The sequence below is a fragment of the Sparus aurata genome, chromosome 16 (assembly GCF_900880675.1).
Source record: "Sparus aurata chromosome 16, fSpaAur1.1, whole genome shotgun sequence".
NCBI classification, from domain to species: domain Eukaryota; kingdom Metazoa; phylum Chordata; class Actinopteri; order Spariformes; family Sparidae; genus Sparus; species Sparus aurata.
In genome coordinates this window covers 7108472-7122594 of record NC_044202.1, presented here as the reverse complement: position 1 = coordinate 7122594, position 14123 = coordinate 7108472, and the positions used below count along the sequence as shown (strand labels likewise).

The window sequence follows — 14123 nt, the reverse complement described above, 5'->3', positions numbered from 1 at the left end:
CTAATCAAGAGTTATTATATGCACAAAGAATCACAAAGGCATTAAGAGGTTTTTCATCTAGAAAGAAATTATTCCATTAATGCAAACAAAATAGAGAAAAAGTGTTTATATCTTAACTATAAATGTCACATTCTGTGATTGATCTGAATGAGCCTGGTCATTGTTTAATGTCTTTTGTTCTGTTCTGCAGATATTTTGTTATTGTTTACATGATATTATTTTAAAAGCGATTTATGTTCAGTGGGTTGATCCCATACACTGTGCAAAACACCCCCTTAGACATTGTGACTTCTGAATTTACTGTACAAAGTCAAACTCAATTGACTTTAATAAAGTTGAATAAATAAGTTGCATCATCGTGCAAAAATGACAGATACCCCATGACAGCCAAAAAAATAAACCAAGTCTGGTTTGTTAGCACACATTTAAAATATTTATCAACTTTATGGTAGAAACATAGATAATACAAAAACACATATGGTCCACCTTTATGCAAAAACACACTAGCTAATGTGCGTGATGAATTTTCAGTATAAAACCAGTGCAAATTGGGACACATGTACAATGAACATCAGTCCTATTTATATACAGTAGTTTAAAAGGGTAAAAAACATTAGTAGAAAATTAAACATTTAAAATAATGACAAGCGTTTGTTCTCGCAACAATCCAAGAGGGACCTTCAAAATACTCAAGTACAGAGAATAGAAAAATTACAATAGAAAACATTGAAAAATAATTTATATTATTCTAAAAATCACATCTCATCAAATAATTCAGCACGTGTGATATCTTCCTTTTTACAGATTTCTACACATGTAAGGCGCGGACAGTTCTGATATGGAGACATTCATTCTTTCAGTGCTCAAACAACTTCGGATCGGGCTGGAGAACAGATGAACCTGAGAGGACACACAAACACAAAAACATCAGACAAGGTGGAGGAAATCTTTTTTTTTGCAGATCTTGTAAACATAATACACTTGAGAGTTGGTATTAAGACAACTCTGCATTTTGCATCACTCATTGGTGAATATCTGCTACTACTGCCAACAGCCTGAACACCTGAAGCAATCTAACACAACAGTAAATATGAAGTCATGTAAATGCATGTCAGCAGAATCTCCCTCATCATTAGATTAAATTAATCCCTTCTCCCCCATGAAGACAACCAGTTTCACTTCATGTCTGTATTGGTAAAAACAAGCTTTGTAGGTAATCACTACAAAGAATGAGCTTGACCCATTTCAGACAACTGAATGCCCTTCATGACAAGAAAACTTCTTTAAATATCAAGCCAAATTAAAATCTATGTAAAGTTATAATCTCACATGCTTTAGGCTTTAACACGAATGAACATAAACACAGGAGGATCAGAAACCTGCAGGCTTTTATATTCGAGACTAGAGTGTCACCGTTTTGTGCGCTGTGTGACAAAGCAGTGCCCATCCCGAGAGGTGCGTTGTGCTGCCTTGTCGTTTGGCGGAGTGAGTATGTTACACTCACACTCACCTGGACTGTTCAGGTAAAGGGGCGACAAGCAGCTCAGGTACAGCCACGTGCTATTCTCCTGCAGCCAGCGCTGCCGATAACCAATCATATCAGGGGAACAGGCTGACTGTATCCTCCTTTCCTCTTTGGGGGCTAAACGAGTCTTGCTTACTAGGTTGGGAGATGATAGAGCACACAGGTTTTGTGGGATTTAATAACATGCTGTTTTGCAGGAAGTGTTGAAGGCCGGCAATCAATAAATTCTGTTGTCCTGAGCTCTAAACAGCATCACAGCATTTTCTGTCAATGTTTCTCAGATGAATGAAAAACACTTCCTGGAAAACGAGCGACCAAATTAGGAGACAGGCTTCCAATGCTGGGATCAGACTACACAATATTGTTGTTCTTTGATATTGTCACTGTGTCAGATTAGTCATTCATTGTCTACATTCTTGCATGACTTGGCCGAGAGACATGGCAGATAGGGATGCATGGTATTGGATTTTTGCTGATAGACGTTTCCAACTAGTTTTGGCCAAATGCACATATTTTTTCCGACATTTTTGCAGAAAACATCACGTCTCTCCTGTAGTGAAATAAACATTTAAACAATTATTCCTACTCCTATTCTCTTGGTCTATATGGTCAACGGTTGGCCTCACATGCACATTATGAAAGCCAGCGGGGCGATGTTGATCCTTCATTTTAAAGCCTTTATCAACTGACAAGGATGGTGATGCTGATATAATTGTCCATCCCTAATGACTACACACCACCAGATGTGTCCTTTTCCTTCCCAGCAAGTGTAATAGTACAAGGCGTAATTCTCACTTTGACACTTCAGTGCCGTTCACAGAGAAGTGATCCGGCTCCTATGGGCCAAAATCTGTGAGCGTGATGTAGAAGTAGACATGAAAAATACATCTAAAATGCTGGTCGGGACAATGTGAATCTCAGATGTGGCTTCTGCTCTTTTTAATTTGGGCCATTTACATGCTAATATAGTGTGGTCTGATCTCGGCGTAGGAGCTGTACAACATTAACCCAGTGCCCTGTAACATCTCCCAGTGTGATATCAGTCGCTTTTATTCCAATTAGGCATTCAGATCCCAAGAAGTTGTGATAATGATTGATAATTTGTCAGAGTAAGAAGCCTTAAACTTTGTGCGTACCACCACCAGTGTAAATCATGATCCAACTGCATGAAGCTCAGAACAAACATGCAAGTTTTAGTGCAATCAATGAAAGCCAGGAAGTGACAGTTCCCATATCCTTTAACTGATGAATAAACTCAGTGTTGACATAACACCCAGTGTTTCCAGTTTGCACCAACATTTTTCTTCACCATTGGTTTCATTCAACTCAAGTTTTTCAACTCAAATTTCACCTGTTTCACCCCACGTATAATTGATGCTGCTCACCTTGCCTGGCTCCAACCAGCCGCTGCTGGACTTTCTCTAAATGGTGGATATACTCAGTGAGCGATCGCTCTGGATCCTGAGACGTTCCTCCTGAATGCGCCGAGGCCTGACTAGTGCTGGAGTACGACCTGTGGAAAGAAGAAAAGCTCAGGGATGAAAAATTACTTTAATCCCGTTAAATTTGATTGGTCTTTCATAGCAAGGGGGACAAACCTGTGGTGCAACCTGAAGGGTGATTTGGTGGGTGGGACGAGGGCTGACACTGTGTCTCGGTGGACGCCGCTGCTGTCTCTGTTTGGCAGTGAGGCAGAATTTAATCTTGGTTGTTGTTGCCTCAAAACTTCAACTTTAGGTCCTAGAAGAGAGATTCAGATTAAAAGTCCACCCACTCATACACACACAGTCACGTGATGCACATGATCATAAATTGTGTTCACTGAGCCAACCTGAAGTGTGCCCATTGACAGTCCCAGACACAGACAACCTTCTGATCGCTCTTTGCCATTTCCTGGTCAGGAATCTCATTCTGAAAAAACAGTGCATGATCAGTTTTATCAATACACAAGGTCATAGACAACTTTAACAACTTTACAACCTGTATACTCCCTACCTTGAGACAGCAATGACGACTCTTACAGCAGCCCTAAATCGTCCGAGGGGTCGACGCTGGGAGGAGAGTGGGGGAGATGGCCGGGCCCCAATATGAGCGATGAGACAAAGTGTGGCCTGTTCACACTCCTGGAAACCTCCCAGCAGCAACAGCAGGTAACGTTTCTGGTACACCAGAGCTTTCCTGAAGCTCTCAGCCCGCAGGTAACGCTCATACAAACGCTGCACCTGCAAGCCAATGAACAGAGGGTAGGTTATTTCTTACAAAAGACAAGGCCAAATGTATTAGGGTGGTGTGCCAGTATAGAATCTACTGTAGTAATTCATCTCATAAAATCGTTTCATGGAAAGCTGTTGCAAAGAAATGTCATTCATTTCTCTTACAACAAAATTGTGCAAGTGAACACGACTTCTACTGACCTTACTGTTGCTGGTCACGTCATAGACGGGTCTGTTTTCAGTTTCTGCCGTGACCTTGGTGAGCTCATCCTCCGTGCGCCGCAGCTCATGCTCCAGGTAGGTGAGTCTGTGTTTGAGGGTGGCTCTCTCCTGACTCAGTGATGTCACACGCTCTGTCAGCTCAGAGTTCTCCTTCAACAAAGTTTCCAGCAAATTGGATGATGACTGCATGGACGGCATCTATGAAGAGAAAAGAACGTTCAATTTTACATCGTCCAGAGTAAGTTTACGGCTTTACATGCATCAAACTGTGATGATAGCACGTTGTGATAACCACTTGTGTACCTGCTGGTTTTGTTGTGTGCTTCCTGCCTGGAGATGGTGTGAAGGTGCAGCCTTGTGTTGCTGCCCTGTGGTTTGTCCAGACAGCCTCTGAGCAGCCATCTCTCTCTCCTCTCTCTCCAGCTCTGTCAGAGTGCGCTGCAGCTCCTGCATGCGCTGCTGGTCCTGTTGCCTCAACAACTCCAACTCGCACTAAAGTCAGAAATAAAGCAGCGTGTTTGCGTCTTCAAATTTATATCAAATAAATGTGAAAACATTGGGAAAAGTAGTGGGTATAGAAAGAAATATAGAAACTAGGTTTGTGATATTTTACCAGTTTATTGTTGGTCCTCTCCTGTCGTCTCTCCCTCTCCATCTGCTCTTGCCTCGCCTTCCTCATCTCCCGCTCCCACTGCTCCTCCCTCTCCCTCTCTTTGTCCTTCAGAAGTCGCAGTCTCTCCTTCAGGTCTGCTAGCTCCACCTCTTGGCGCTTGGACCGCTCTCGCTCAGCTTCCAAAGCACGGCTGGCATCTTGTTTCTGCTCCTTCAAGGTCTCCATAGCTACACGATGTCGGGTGGCGGCCTCCTGCTCCCTCCGCAGCACCTCCTTCCTCGTTCTCTCCTCCTCTTCCCATTTCCTTTTGCTCTGCAGTAGCTCAGCCCTCAGTCTGTCCATCACAGATGCAAGCTCCTCCCCCTGCCTTCGCTCCTGTTCTAGCTGGGTGCGCATGTCGGAGATGAACTTCCGATCTCTGGCTGCATCCGCGTTGTGTCTGCGGTTGAGTTCCTCCACCTGCCTGGAGCAACGGTCTCTCTCTTCATCCAGCCTCCTGTTAGCATCTGCGAGCTTAGAGTGAATTTCTGCTGAGCGAGATTCTGCTTCGGTAAGTAGGCGCTCAAGATGAGTCTTTTCTTGCAAGTTGAGCTCTTTTTGGTGAGCACAGAGTTGGCATTCATCTTCTAGCTCCTTCTGAATGTCCTCTACACGCTTCTCCAACAACACACTGCGAGATCGTTCAATCTGGAGCTCCTGTTTGAGGTTGCTGCAGGCCACTCTCTCCTGCTCCACCTGACCCTTCAGAGCCATGACCTCTGACCTGTGCTGCTCAGAGGATACTTGCAATGCCTGGAGAGGAAAGAGGAAGGTCATCTTTCAGAGTTTTAAAAAGAAAGCTCAGGTACATTCTGGTTACATGCTCTGGATTCCTCACATTTTTTTTGTGTGGAAACACTGTGGAAGCATCATGGTACACAATAGCAAAGAATCAAGCCCACATTTCCTCAGAAGATTTCACATGAAAAATCTTGCCATCTCCCACTATAAGTAGGCTTTTAATGTGAAGAAACGTTGGGTTTTGTTGAGGGAAGCTTATCATTAATCAGGAATGACTTTACTAAATTAAGAGCATGAAAACATAATTTCTGTAGTCTGCTACAGGTAATTAAATCAATGTATTTGCTGGCCTCTTGCTATTAGGTTACTATCTGAATACCAGCGTTTATATGAGGATACGTGGTATACTCATTTGCGTGTTTTTAGTCCTCATCTTACCCCTCTCCTTTCGTCCTCCTCTCTGTCCTTGCGAAGACTTAGAGCTCTCTCCTGCTCCAGTTGTTGCTGAAGCTCCTGGACTCTGGTCTGCTCCCTCCTCATAGCTTCTTCACACTCTTCCACAGCCAGCCTAAGGAAAGCACAATCCTATTGTTACTCTTTATCCCTTGTGGTTGTCTTATATGAAAGCAGTGTGTGACAGAAACATGGTGAAGAAGAACAAATAGCTGATTTCACCCGATGACTGAAAATAGACAGTGTCTGTTTTTGTATAACACGCCAAGTTGTGGAGATGGTGTGCTAGAATACCTCAGTGACTGCATTTTGTTCTTTTGCTCTTGCTGAGCGTCATGAGCACATTTCAGTTGTTTCTGGCTCTCCTCAAGCTCAGCCCTCAGGTGGGCTTCAACTTGCACACTAAACTGATCTCTGTGCCACTCATCATCGCCTCTGTAGTCAGTCTGAGAGAGAAAGGAGAACGTGATCAGCTCAGATACTGAATAGAACCAATATAAATAACAATTTCACTGGAAGAATGGGAAGTCTTTTGAAATCACGGAAACTCACTTGTGTGTGTCTCTGAGCCATCCGACAGAGCAGCTCTCGGAGAGCGATCACAGTCTCCTGCAGTGCTCTCTTCTCCTGCTGCCAGCTCATGGGGGGGTTGGAGGATGATTTGTCCCTTTGGTCCAGTAGGGTTGAGCTTTCTTCAGAATGATGCTGTGTCTGACTCAACGAGAAGGCCTTCAAGTCCGAGAGGTGAGGATGGGTTGAGGAAGTGGTACGCCGCTGGGACAAGGTGAGAATCCGGCAGCTTTCTTGATACACCTTCTTCAACAGACCCTGTGAAAAGACAGAGAAAAAGAAACTGAGTGAAATCAAGCTTGCTGTCAAATAAACAAAATCACTGCTAAATATAAATAAAGCATACCTGAAGCTCAGGTGACAGCAGGTCATCACTGTAACTCATACTGCCTGCAGCACTATCTGTGTTAGCTGTGGGGTTAATTCCTCGGCAGCGGAGATACTCAACAAACTGAGCATCCAGCCTTTCAGTCTGTTCCAGCTCCACTCGCAGCCTTGCACCCAATTCTGAACTCACATCTGACGCACAAGAGATCAGGAAAAGGTTAATTAGAAAGGTCTGGTGATATTCTACTTTTTTGTATTATCAAAGTTCAGAAAAAGACCAAAACCAGACACAGAGTTGTCACAGACAACACTCGAGCTCAGTGTGGAAATACTCACTGCTGCCATATCCATCACTGGCCCATTCTGGTGCTGACATGGAGGAGGTGGAGTCAAGAGGAGATGGAGGCGCCGTTATGTCAAGTCCTTCCAGTTCACGCACCTATGAAAAAAAAGTTTGACGGAATATTTAAACACATCTGAACCAAGGAAAAGACAAAAACGTTCTTACAAAACGCCCAAAACAGTAGCATTTATGGAAGTGTTAGACCACATACTCTGTCAGTGTCCAGTGAGTCAATCATGGAGAAGTTGTCAGAGACTGACACAGAGCCTGGGGAGTGGGTACTCTGTGTGACTGGATCTGGTGTGATGGTCCTGGAGTGTGGGGAGTCCATCACAACCCTGGGAGAGGTCTTGACGTGGGGAAGATCCAGGCCCGTGCTGTTCAGAGCGCTGATCTCAGAGAGCCGAGAGCCGAGAACAGAAGCGTGGAATCGCTCTGGGATTCTGTCCTCGGAGCATTCGAGTCTCCTTAAAACCTCTGGAGAGCTCAGAGAGGCTTCATCACGAGAGATGCTCACAGCCTCCTCAAAAGCTCTGTGAGAAATATCTGACAGATGAAGGAAATAAAAAAATGTCATTATGAGAATACATTTCTGTTGTTATGCCATAATCTTGCATGTTTAAAGCAATATTAAGTTCTCACCCTTCTGTGGGTATCGTTGTTTGTGAGGGTGTGTGTCCTGCTCGTGACAGTGTTGTCTGAGCTGCTGTAGTTCTCTCTTCTGATAGGCCAGTTCCTCTTCCTGTACAGCCAGGTCTTCTTGTAGAGCTCGAAGCTCTGCCTTCAGCCGCTGGTTATCAGTCTCCAAGTTGACCAGGGCACGCTCTTTGGTCTGATAGGACAGAAATATGTGACATTAAAACCCAGCTTTCATTCACAGAATTAATCCAGCACTGGCACATTTTCAAATCTCACAACAAACACCGGATCTCTACACAAAAACACAACTTATATATGATTTTCTGTACTTAGTTGTCTAATATTCCCACCTGTCCTTCCTCATGTAGTTTTTCGGCTCTTTCTGTGCTGGTACTCAGACCTTGTTTCACCGCAGTCAGCTCCGCCTGCAGAGTCTGATGCTCTAATCTCAGTTTGGCGAGCTCAGCCTCCTTCTGTCTTAAGGCAGTGTCTGCTTTAGCCAGGGTGACCTCAGCATGGGTCTGAAAGGAAGAGACACATTCTGTTTAGCAGCTAGAATCAACATAGAGCATGAATAGCTAGACTTAAAATCAAAACCCTGCATGCACATATCAGTTTGATTTTGTTCAAAAGTTTCCTGTCTGGGAACAATCTCCTGCTACTGTTTACACAAGAGCAGAATCAGATAACTTGCTTTGCGGTCTAAACAGAGATTTAACGAAGAACACGTACGTTTTTATGTTGTACGTTTTTAAACCTGATGCAGTCTTTTAGGTCTACGGCTTGATACCTCTTAAGTACCCTATTACAATGGCTACATTTGCTAAAAACAACGATGAACTCATTTAAACCAGATCAGATTACAAAGACGTGCAGCAGCCGAACATATGCCCTAAAGCCTTTGTGCATTCCTGGATTGTAAGAACCACAACTTCTTCTTACCGCATCCTCCCAGGAAAGGACGTAAAGGAATTAAAAATAAAGTGCATCAGAGCTTTAAAACAAAACAACGGCTAACAAAGATTTTCCTCCTGCTTCCTCATTTCAATGTCACTTCCTCTGTGTTAGTAAGATTCTGCCGTCTCGGGACTGACGCTGTGATGACGTGTTACGGCAGTTAACTGTAACCAGATGTGGTCTTGCTGCAGCTGCTGGTACAGCTGTACACTAGCAGCAAAGCAGCAGCAAGGTATTTCCTCTGCAGATATGGGGCCTGTTGAAGCAGGTTTATCCAAGTTATCTGAATTATATTGGTGAGTAAAAACCCAGACTGCCACCAAACTGTCAATAAAATGTTGTCTAATTTGGTCTAAATGATTAAATCAGTTGAATCAGTGTGTACAAAAACAAACAGGAAGGTACAACGATCCCTCGGCATACTGTTACATCTAACAAAAGGAAAAAACAACTTAATGTGTTGCATTCAATGCTGAATTTGCAAGAAGACGTGAATGATTTAGAATTAATCATAACCGTTTAGCGAGTCTGAGGGATTTTGCTTGTTCAATTCCGTGGTTGAAACAGACGGTGTGTTCACAAACATCTGCTGCTCACACTGGCAGGTTAAGAAAACCCAAATGTGTTATGTGAACCAACATTTTAACACCAACAAACCTAGATACTTTCTAGATACACATTACCTTTACTAAAGAGGCATCATTCAACTGGAAAATGATGAGGTTGCACTGTTGTGGTTTTGGTTTACATTTGTTTGTGCTTTTAACAGTGACAACAACTGTTAACCTTTTATCTGACACTCACCAGTACTTCCTTTTGAGCCTCTTCTTGACTGGTTTCCCTCTCATTGTGCTGAACCGTCAGGTCCTGGATACAAGCTCTCAGTGAAATCGCCTCCTGCCTGAGCCTTTCAATTTCCTCCTGGAGTTGCCCCTCCCTCCTCCTCAGCGCCTCCCTTTCAGCAAAAAGCTCTCCCTTTACAATCTTAAGGGTTTTAGTCTTCGCCCTTTCCTCTGCAACCAGCTCCTCCATGTCCACCACCTCGGCTCTTACCTCCTGGACCTGTCTCTCAAGGGTGAGACTGGTTTCTCGGAGGACTTCCATTTCTAATTTCATCTCCTGCTCCTTTGTTTTTAGAGTCTGGATCTCGGTTACCCTCCCTTGTTCTTTCTCTTGGAGTTCTGTAATCAGAGAGTTGAGGTGGGCGTTTTTCTCATGCATGGTGCTCAGCTCCTCAGCTTTAATTCTGCAACTGTCAATCTCCTCTTCAGATAGTTTCTTCTTCTCCCTCTCCTCTTCTATCTGGGTTTTGACCTCCTCCAGCTCAGCTTCTTTATCGGCGAGGAGATCTTGAAGTTTATCTGCCCTCTCTCGCTCAGCTTTCAGCCTCTTTCCGAACTCCTCCCCATGTCCTCTGTACTCCTCCTCCTGGGTGAGCAGTAAACGCTCCAGTCCTTCTTTCTCTGCCACCACCGTATCCAGCTGACTCTGAAGGGCTTTCAGACGAGATCGAACGGTATGAGTTGAGGTCGAATGAGTCAGACTGAGTTCTTGCTTCAGGCTGTTGGGCCCTCCCCTCCTCTCTTGTTCCTGGATGGTGATGAAGTGGTGAGGTTCTGGGCTTGGAGCTGGCGAGGGGTTGATGCTGTCACCGTCTTGAGAGTCGCTCACTTCGTGTAGGTTAGGGCCTAAGGTGGCGAGCTCTGCCTGCAGCGTGCTAATGACCTCATGAAGACGCTCCTCTTCTTCCTGTTTGTCCTCACGCACTCTCATGATTTCAGACTGAAGGTGTTCCACCTGCGAATGCAGGTCCTCGAGCTCAGCCTCCAAAACCTGTTTGTCAGAAAGATCAAAACAATTAAACAAACAAAAACATTTTTCATCGTGGCCTCATCAACTACGGGAACTTCCACAGTGTCAACATGTATTCTGTGTGTACTTATTCTGACCTTGGTGTCCCTGGTGTTTTCCATCTCCTGTTCCAGTCTTTGGATCTCATTGTTGAGGTGGTCAATCTCCTGATTCTTCTCCTGGAGTAATGCTGAGGGGAGGGCCTCTTCCTCTGGAGCCTCCACCTCCTGTTGCTCCTCGTTCTCCTCCTTGAGTATGGTGAGAGCAGACACATTCTCCTGCAAGCAGAGATGTACACACCAGTCCAATTATAACATGTGTATTTTAAAGTCTCACATGCAGCTCAATGATTCATACTTAAATTTCTAGTCTGAAGGATCAAACATAAATAATTCATTTTGTACACTTTTGCACAGACTCTCAAAAACGAACAACAGTCTTCCAGCAGAACAGGAAGCTTGTTATTTTGCTGATGTCCAATACAAGTTTGACTTATGAGGAAGCATAATATTCAAGAAAACAATTTGGTATGAAGACAAAGTAAAACTTACCTTTAGGGCAGCAATCTGTTCCTGGAGCTCATTCACACGGGCTGCATTTTGATTGGTCAGCAGCTCCAGCTGTAGTGTGAGGTGTTTTAGTTCAACTTCTTTGATGCTAAAGTCCCTCTGCACATTGTCCAGTTGGCGTTGCAGGAATTCGACCTAGAAGACAGAAACATTTCTTATTAAATAAGTCTAAAAATATTTATCTTCAAAGCTCTATGACTGCACCAAAGTTCTTTGCAAATTTGCATACACTCCTACAGACCTCTTGCTCTTTGCTGTGCAGGGTCTCCTGAGCGGTGTCCAGGGCATCCCTCAGCTCCTGGGTGGGGTCACGCGTGTTGTCATGGTAACAGTGCCTTGTCTCATCTAGTTTGGATTGCAGGGCAGAGATCTGGAGCCTGCTAGACAGCTGCTGTTGTTCCAGTGCCTGCTTATCCTGATAAAGAGTTAATTTATGAGAGAAAGAACGCTCTGTCGCACACTTGCATGAAGAGCAATTTTACATTGACATAGAAGACAGTTTTAAGTATGTATTTTCTTACTTGTGTGAGCTCCTGTTCTCTCAACTTCACTCTGTGGAGCTCTTGTTCCAGTTGACTGACAGACCTGTTACTCTCTGCACTGTTAAGCAGTGCTTGCTCTAGCTCTCTGATTCGCCCGGCGAGCTTGTCTATCTCCTCATTGCGTTCGGCAAGGTCGCGCTGGGCTTGCTGACTGGCTGCAAGCAAAGAGGTGTGGTCCTCTGTCTTGTCTTTAATGATAGCTTGTAGACTCTCCACCTGAGGAGACACAGAAGGGCAGAAGGGACACCATTTTGTGATAACAAGTTTCTAGCGTTTTGAGCAAGCAGAAAGGGATTTGCGAATAGAAAAAACAAATCATTTGTAGACAAATAAGCCATTCCAGGTCTGCAGCCACTGGTAAAGAACACTGAAGTTAAGCCATTCCAGAGAGAAGTGACGTGTAGGTGAAAGACAAATGAAGTGCGAAACAGAAGCAAATGGATATTAGCAAACGGATGATGAAATAGGAATGAATGTAGACCTCAGGACAAGCACATTAAAGCACTAAGAATTCATCTATGGATGATGGCACAGAAATAATGAAGTACAAAACACACCATGCAGAGGAGTCAGAGGAGCTAAGAGGAATATGCTACAGTCAGATTTCATACCTGCAGAACCAAGTCCTCAAACTACAGCAATCCGTACGGCACAGGGATAAACACATGGCAAAAGTCAGGCTCATTGTTAAACAAAGGATGCATCCATCACTTCAACCTCTTCGAGTACTACAACATATACCTCAGTGAACTGGTTGTAGGGGTGTCACGATTTTGATTCTTTTGAAGTTCGTTTGAGGTGTTTTTAATGTTTCTTTTTTTTCTCTCTTTGTGGATGCAAAAGGCAACAGGATAAAGTCAAACTGCTGTTATCAGGTACCCCCATCTTTTTAAGGGAGACAATGTAAATGACAGTTGTCGGGGCATAAAAATAGTGATCTGTCGATCTTCAGAAATTCAGATGCGATGATTTTAATGCAAAGCCATAACAGCTGAAAGATCATTTTTTATCTGAATCTTGGATTTGAAGAATCATGACACACCTAATTCGTTTATAATTCAATCAGCAATGCACTGAACACTCACAAAAAAACACATCAAAGGCACACACAAACACAACAAATGCTATTAATCGTTTTCTACAATTTGGAGCATTTTTTACATTATTGTCCTGTTGAGAATTATCATTTGATTAGATGTTGCGCTGTGCACTTGCTATCAAATGAACAGGCCTCACCCTGTGTCCTTTGTTATCCACACCGGTGTTCTGTCTGAGTTGGGCCTCCAGCCTTCGGATCTCCTGCTGGAACTCATCTCTCTCGTGTTCACGCTCCACAGCCTGCTCCTATATACGAGGAACAGATTATGTGAAAGATTGTGTCCACTACATTAAGCATCAACATGAGACACTGTCTGCGATGCTCTAAAATAACTCAGGAAAGACAGTGACGCGAGAATGCAAGAATTACGTAATTGTAAGTGTTTAGACAATGAGAGGGAAGATTTGTGAAGAACAACATTTACTAAATAAAGGATATTTTTACATTTTCAAATCATTTCAACTTCAAGGTCAACTCACCTCTATAAACTGCCGGTCGTGTTTCAGCTGTTTCTCGAGTGCTTGGACACGCTGGTTGAGGTCTTCGGTGTGGATCTTGTGGTGCTGCTCCGTCTCCAGGCCCTTGGTCTCCTGCTCTTCCAGCTCTCTTTCGAGGGCCCTGAGGCGCAGGGACAGAGAGTTGTGGTCCTTCTCTGCCTGCCGCTGCAAGTGCAGCCTGTCCTGGGCCAAACGCTCCGTCTCTGCCAGGAGAGCTTGAAATAGATGCAAAGAAAGGTTAGGGCAACATAAAAAAAAAAGCAAGGTATAAGAGGATTTAAAAAGTACAGCTTTTATAACATACTGTGCCCTTCCTCCAGAAAGTGCATTCTCTTTAACAGCTCTCAACTAGATCATTCTTTAAGAGGTTAAAACGACACAGCACTCAAAGAGCCTCTTTCTATAAGCTACTGGCAATGTCAGTGTTACAAACAGCAATTTCACACAGCACTGCAAATATACTGCATATTCATCCCCACCCCCTCAGCGCACACTCATACTCCACTCTGACCCACAAACCTGTATCAGGATCTAAATTGAGCCAATGGCCTACGGAGAAAAGACACATCTGAGCACAGACATTATATAAGTGTGTGGTCAGGCTCACAAGGTCACGTAACATTTATGCAGACTGAGATTTCATGCTTTTTGTGCTAGTTTCGCTCACCTTTCTCCCTCTCTCCCAGGCCGGCAGAGAGATGCTCCTTCTGGCGCAGAAGACGCGTGTGCTCCTCGCTGAGCTCCTGATGTTTCAGTCTGAGGCCGTCCAGCTCTGCAGTGATGCCCTGCATCTGGTGAAGTTTCACCTTCAGGTCCTCTAGTTGCTCCACCAGTCTCTCCTCTTGTGCCTCCTTCTGCTGCAGAGACTCCTCCAAGACTGCCTTCTCAGCCACGTAGCCATCCAGAAGCCCTGAACAAATCAC

The 14123-nt window shown here is 44.1% G+C and overlaps 1 protein-coding gene across 5 annotated transcripts in view; it reads right to left on the bottom strand.

Annotated features, from left to right (window-relative positions):
- Window positions 1-410: 410 nt before the first annotated feature.
- The window catches only part of pcnt (pericentrin), a 34915-nt gene continuing 21202 nt past the window's right edge, over window positions 411-14123 (bottom strand). For 2 of the 5 annotated variants that reach the window (XM_030443738.1, XM_030443740.1), the window contains 26 exons: window positions 13868-14110; window positions 13183-13415; window positions 12841-12948; window positions 12216-12236; window positions 11584-11820; window positions 11304-11477; window positions 11045-11197; window positions 10592-10771; window positions 9447-10475; window positions 8036-8206; window positions 7689-7878; window positions 7258-7592; window positions 7040-7142; window positions 6723-6895; window positions 6359-6634; window positions 6101-6252; window positions 5792-5921; window positions 4574-5365; window positions 4264-4452; window positions 3940-4158; window positions 3521-3747; window positions 3357-3436; window positions 3124-3265; window positions 2911-3038; window positions 1511-1660; window positions 411-900 (listed from right to left, as the gene is read on the bottom strand). In XM_030443738.1, the coding sequence (XP_030299598.1) occupies window positions 857-900; window positions 1511-1660; window positions 2911-3038; window positions 3124-3265; window positions 3357-3436; window positions 3521-3747; window positions 3940-4158; window positions 4264-4452; window positions 4574-5365; window positions 5792-5921; window positions 6101-6252; window positions 6359-6634; window positions 6723-6895; window positions 7040-7142; window positions 7258-7592; window positions 7689-7878; window positions 8036-8206; window positions 9447-10475; window positions 10592-10771; window positions 11045-11197; window positions 11304-11477; window positions 11584-11820; window positions 12216-12236; window positions 12841-12948; window positions 13183-13415; window positions 13868-14110 (5879 nt within the window). In that variant the 3' untranslated portion in view covers window positions 411-856. The remainder of the gene's footprint in view (window positions 901-1510; window positions 1661-2910; window positions 3039-3123; window positions 3266-3356; window positions 3437-3520; window positions 3748-3939; window positions 4159-4263; window positions 4453-4573; window positions 5366-5791; window positions 5922-6100; window positions 6253-6358; window positions 6635-6722; window positions 6896-7039; window positions 7143-7257; window positions 7593-7688; window positions 7879-8035; window positions 8207-9446; window positions 10476-10591; window positions 10772-11044; window positions 11198-11303; window positions 11478-11583; window positions 11821-12215; window positions 12237-12840; window positions 12949-13182; window positions 13416-13867; window positions 14111-14123) is intronic. The other 3 variants (XM_030443739.1, XM_030443742.1, XM_030443741.1) reach the window with 2 other exon arrangements.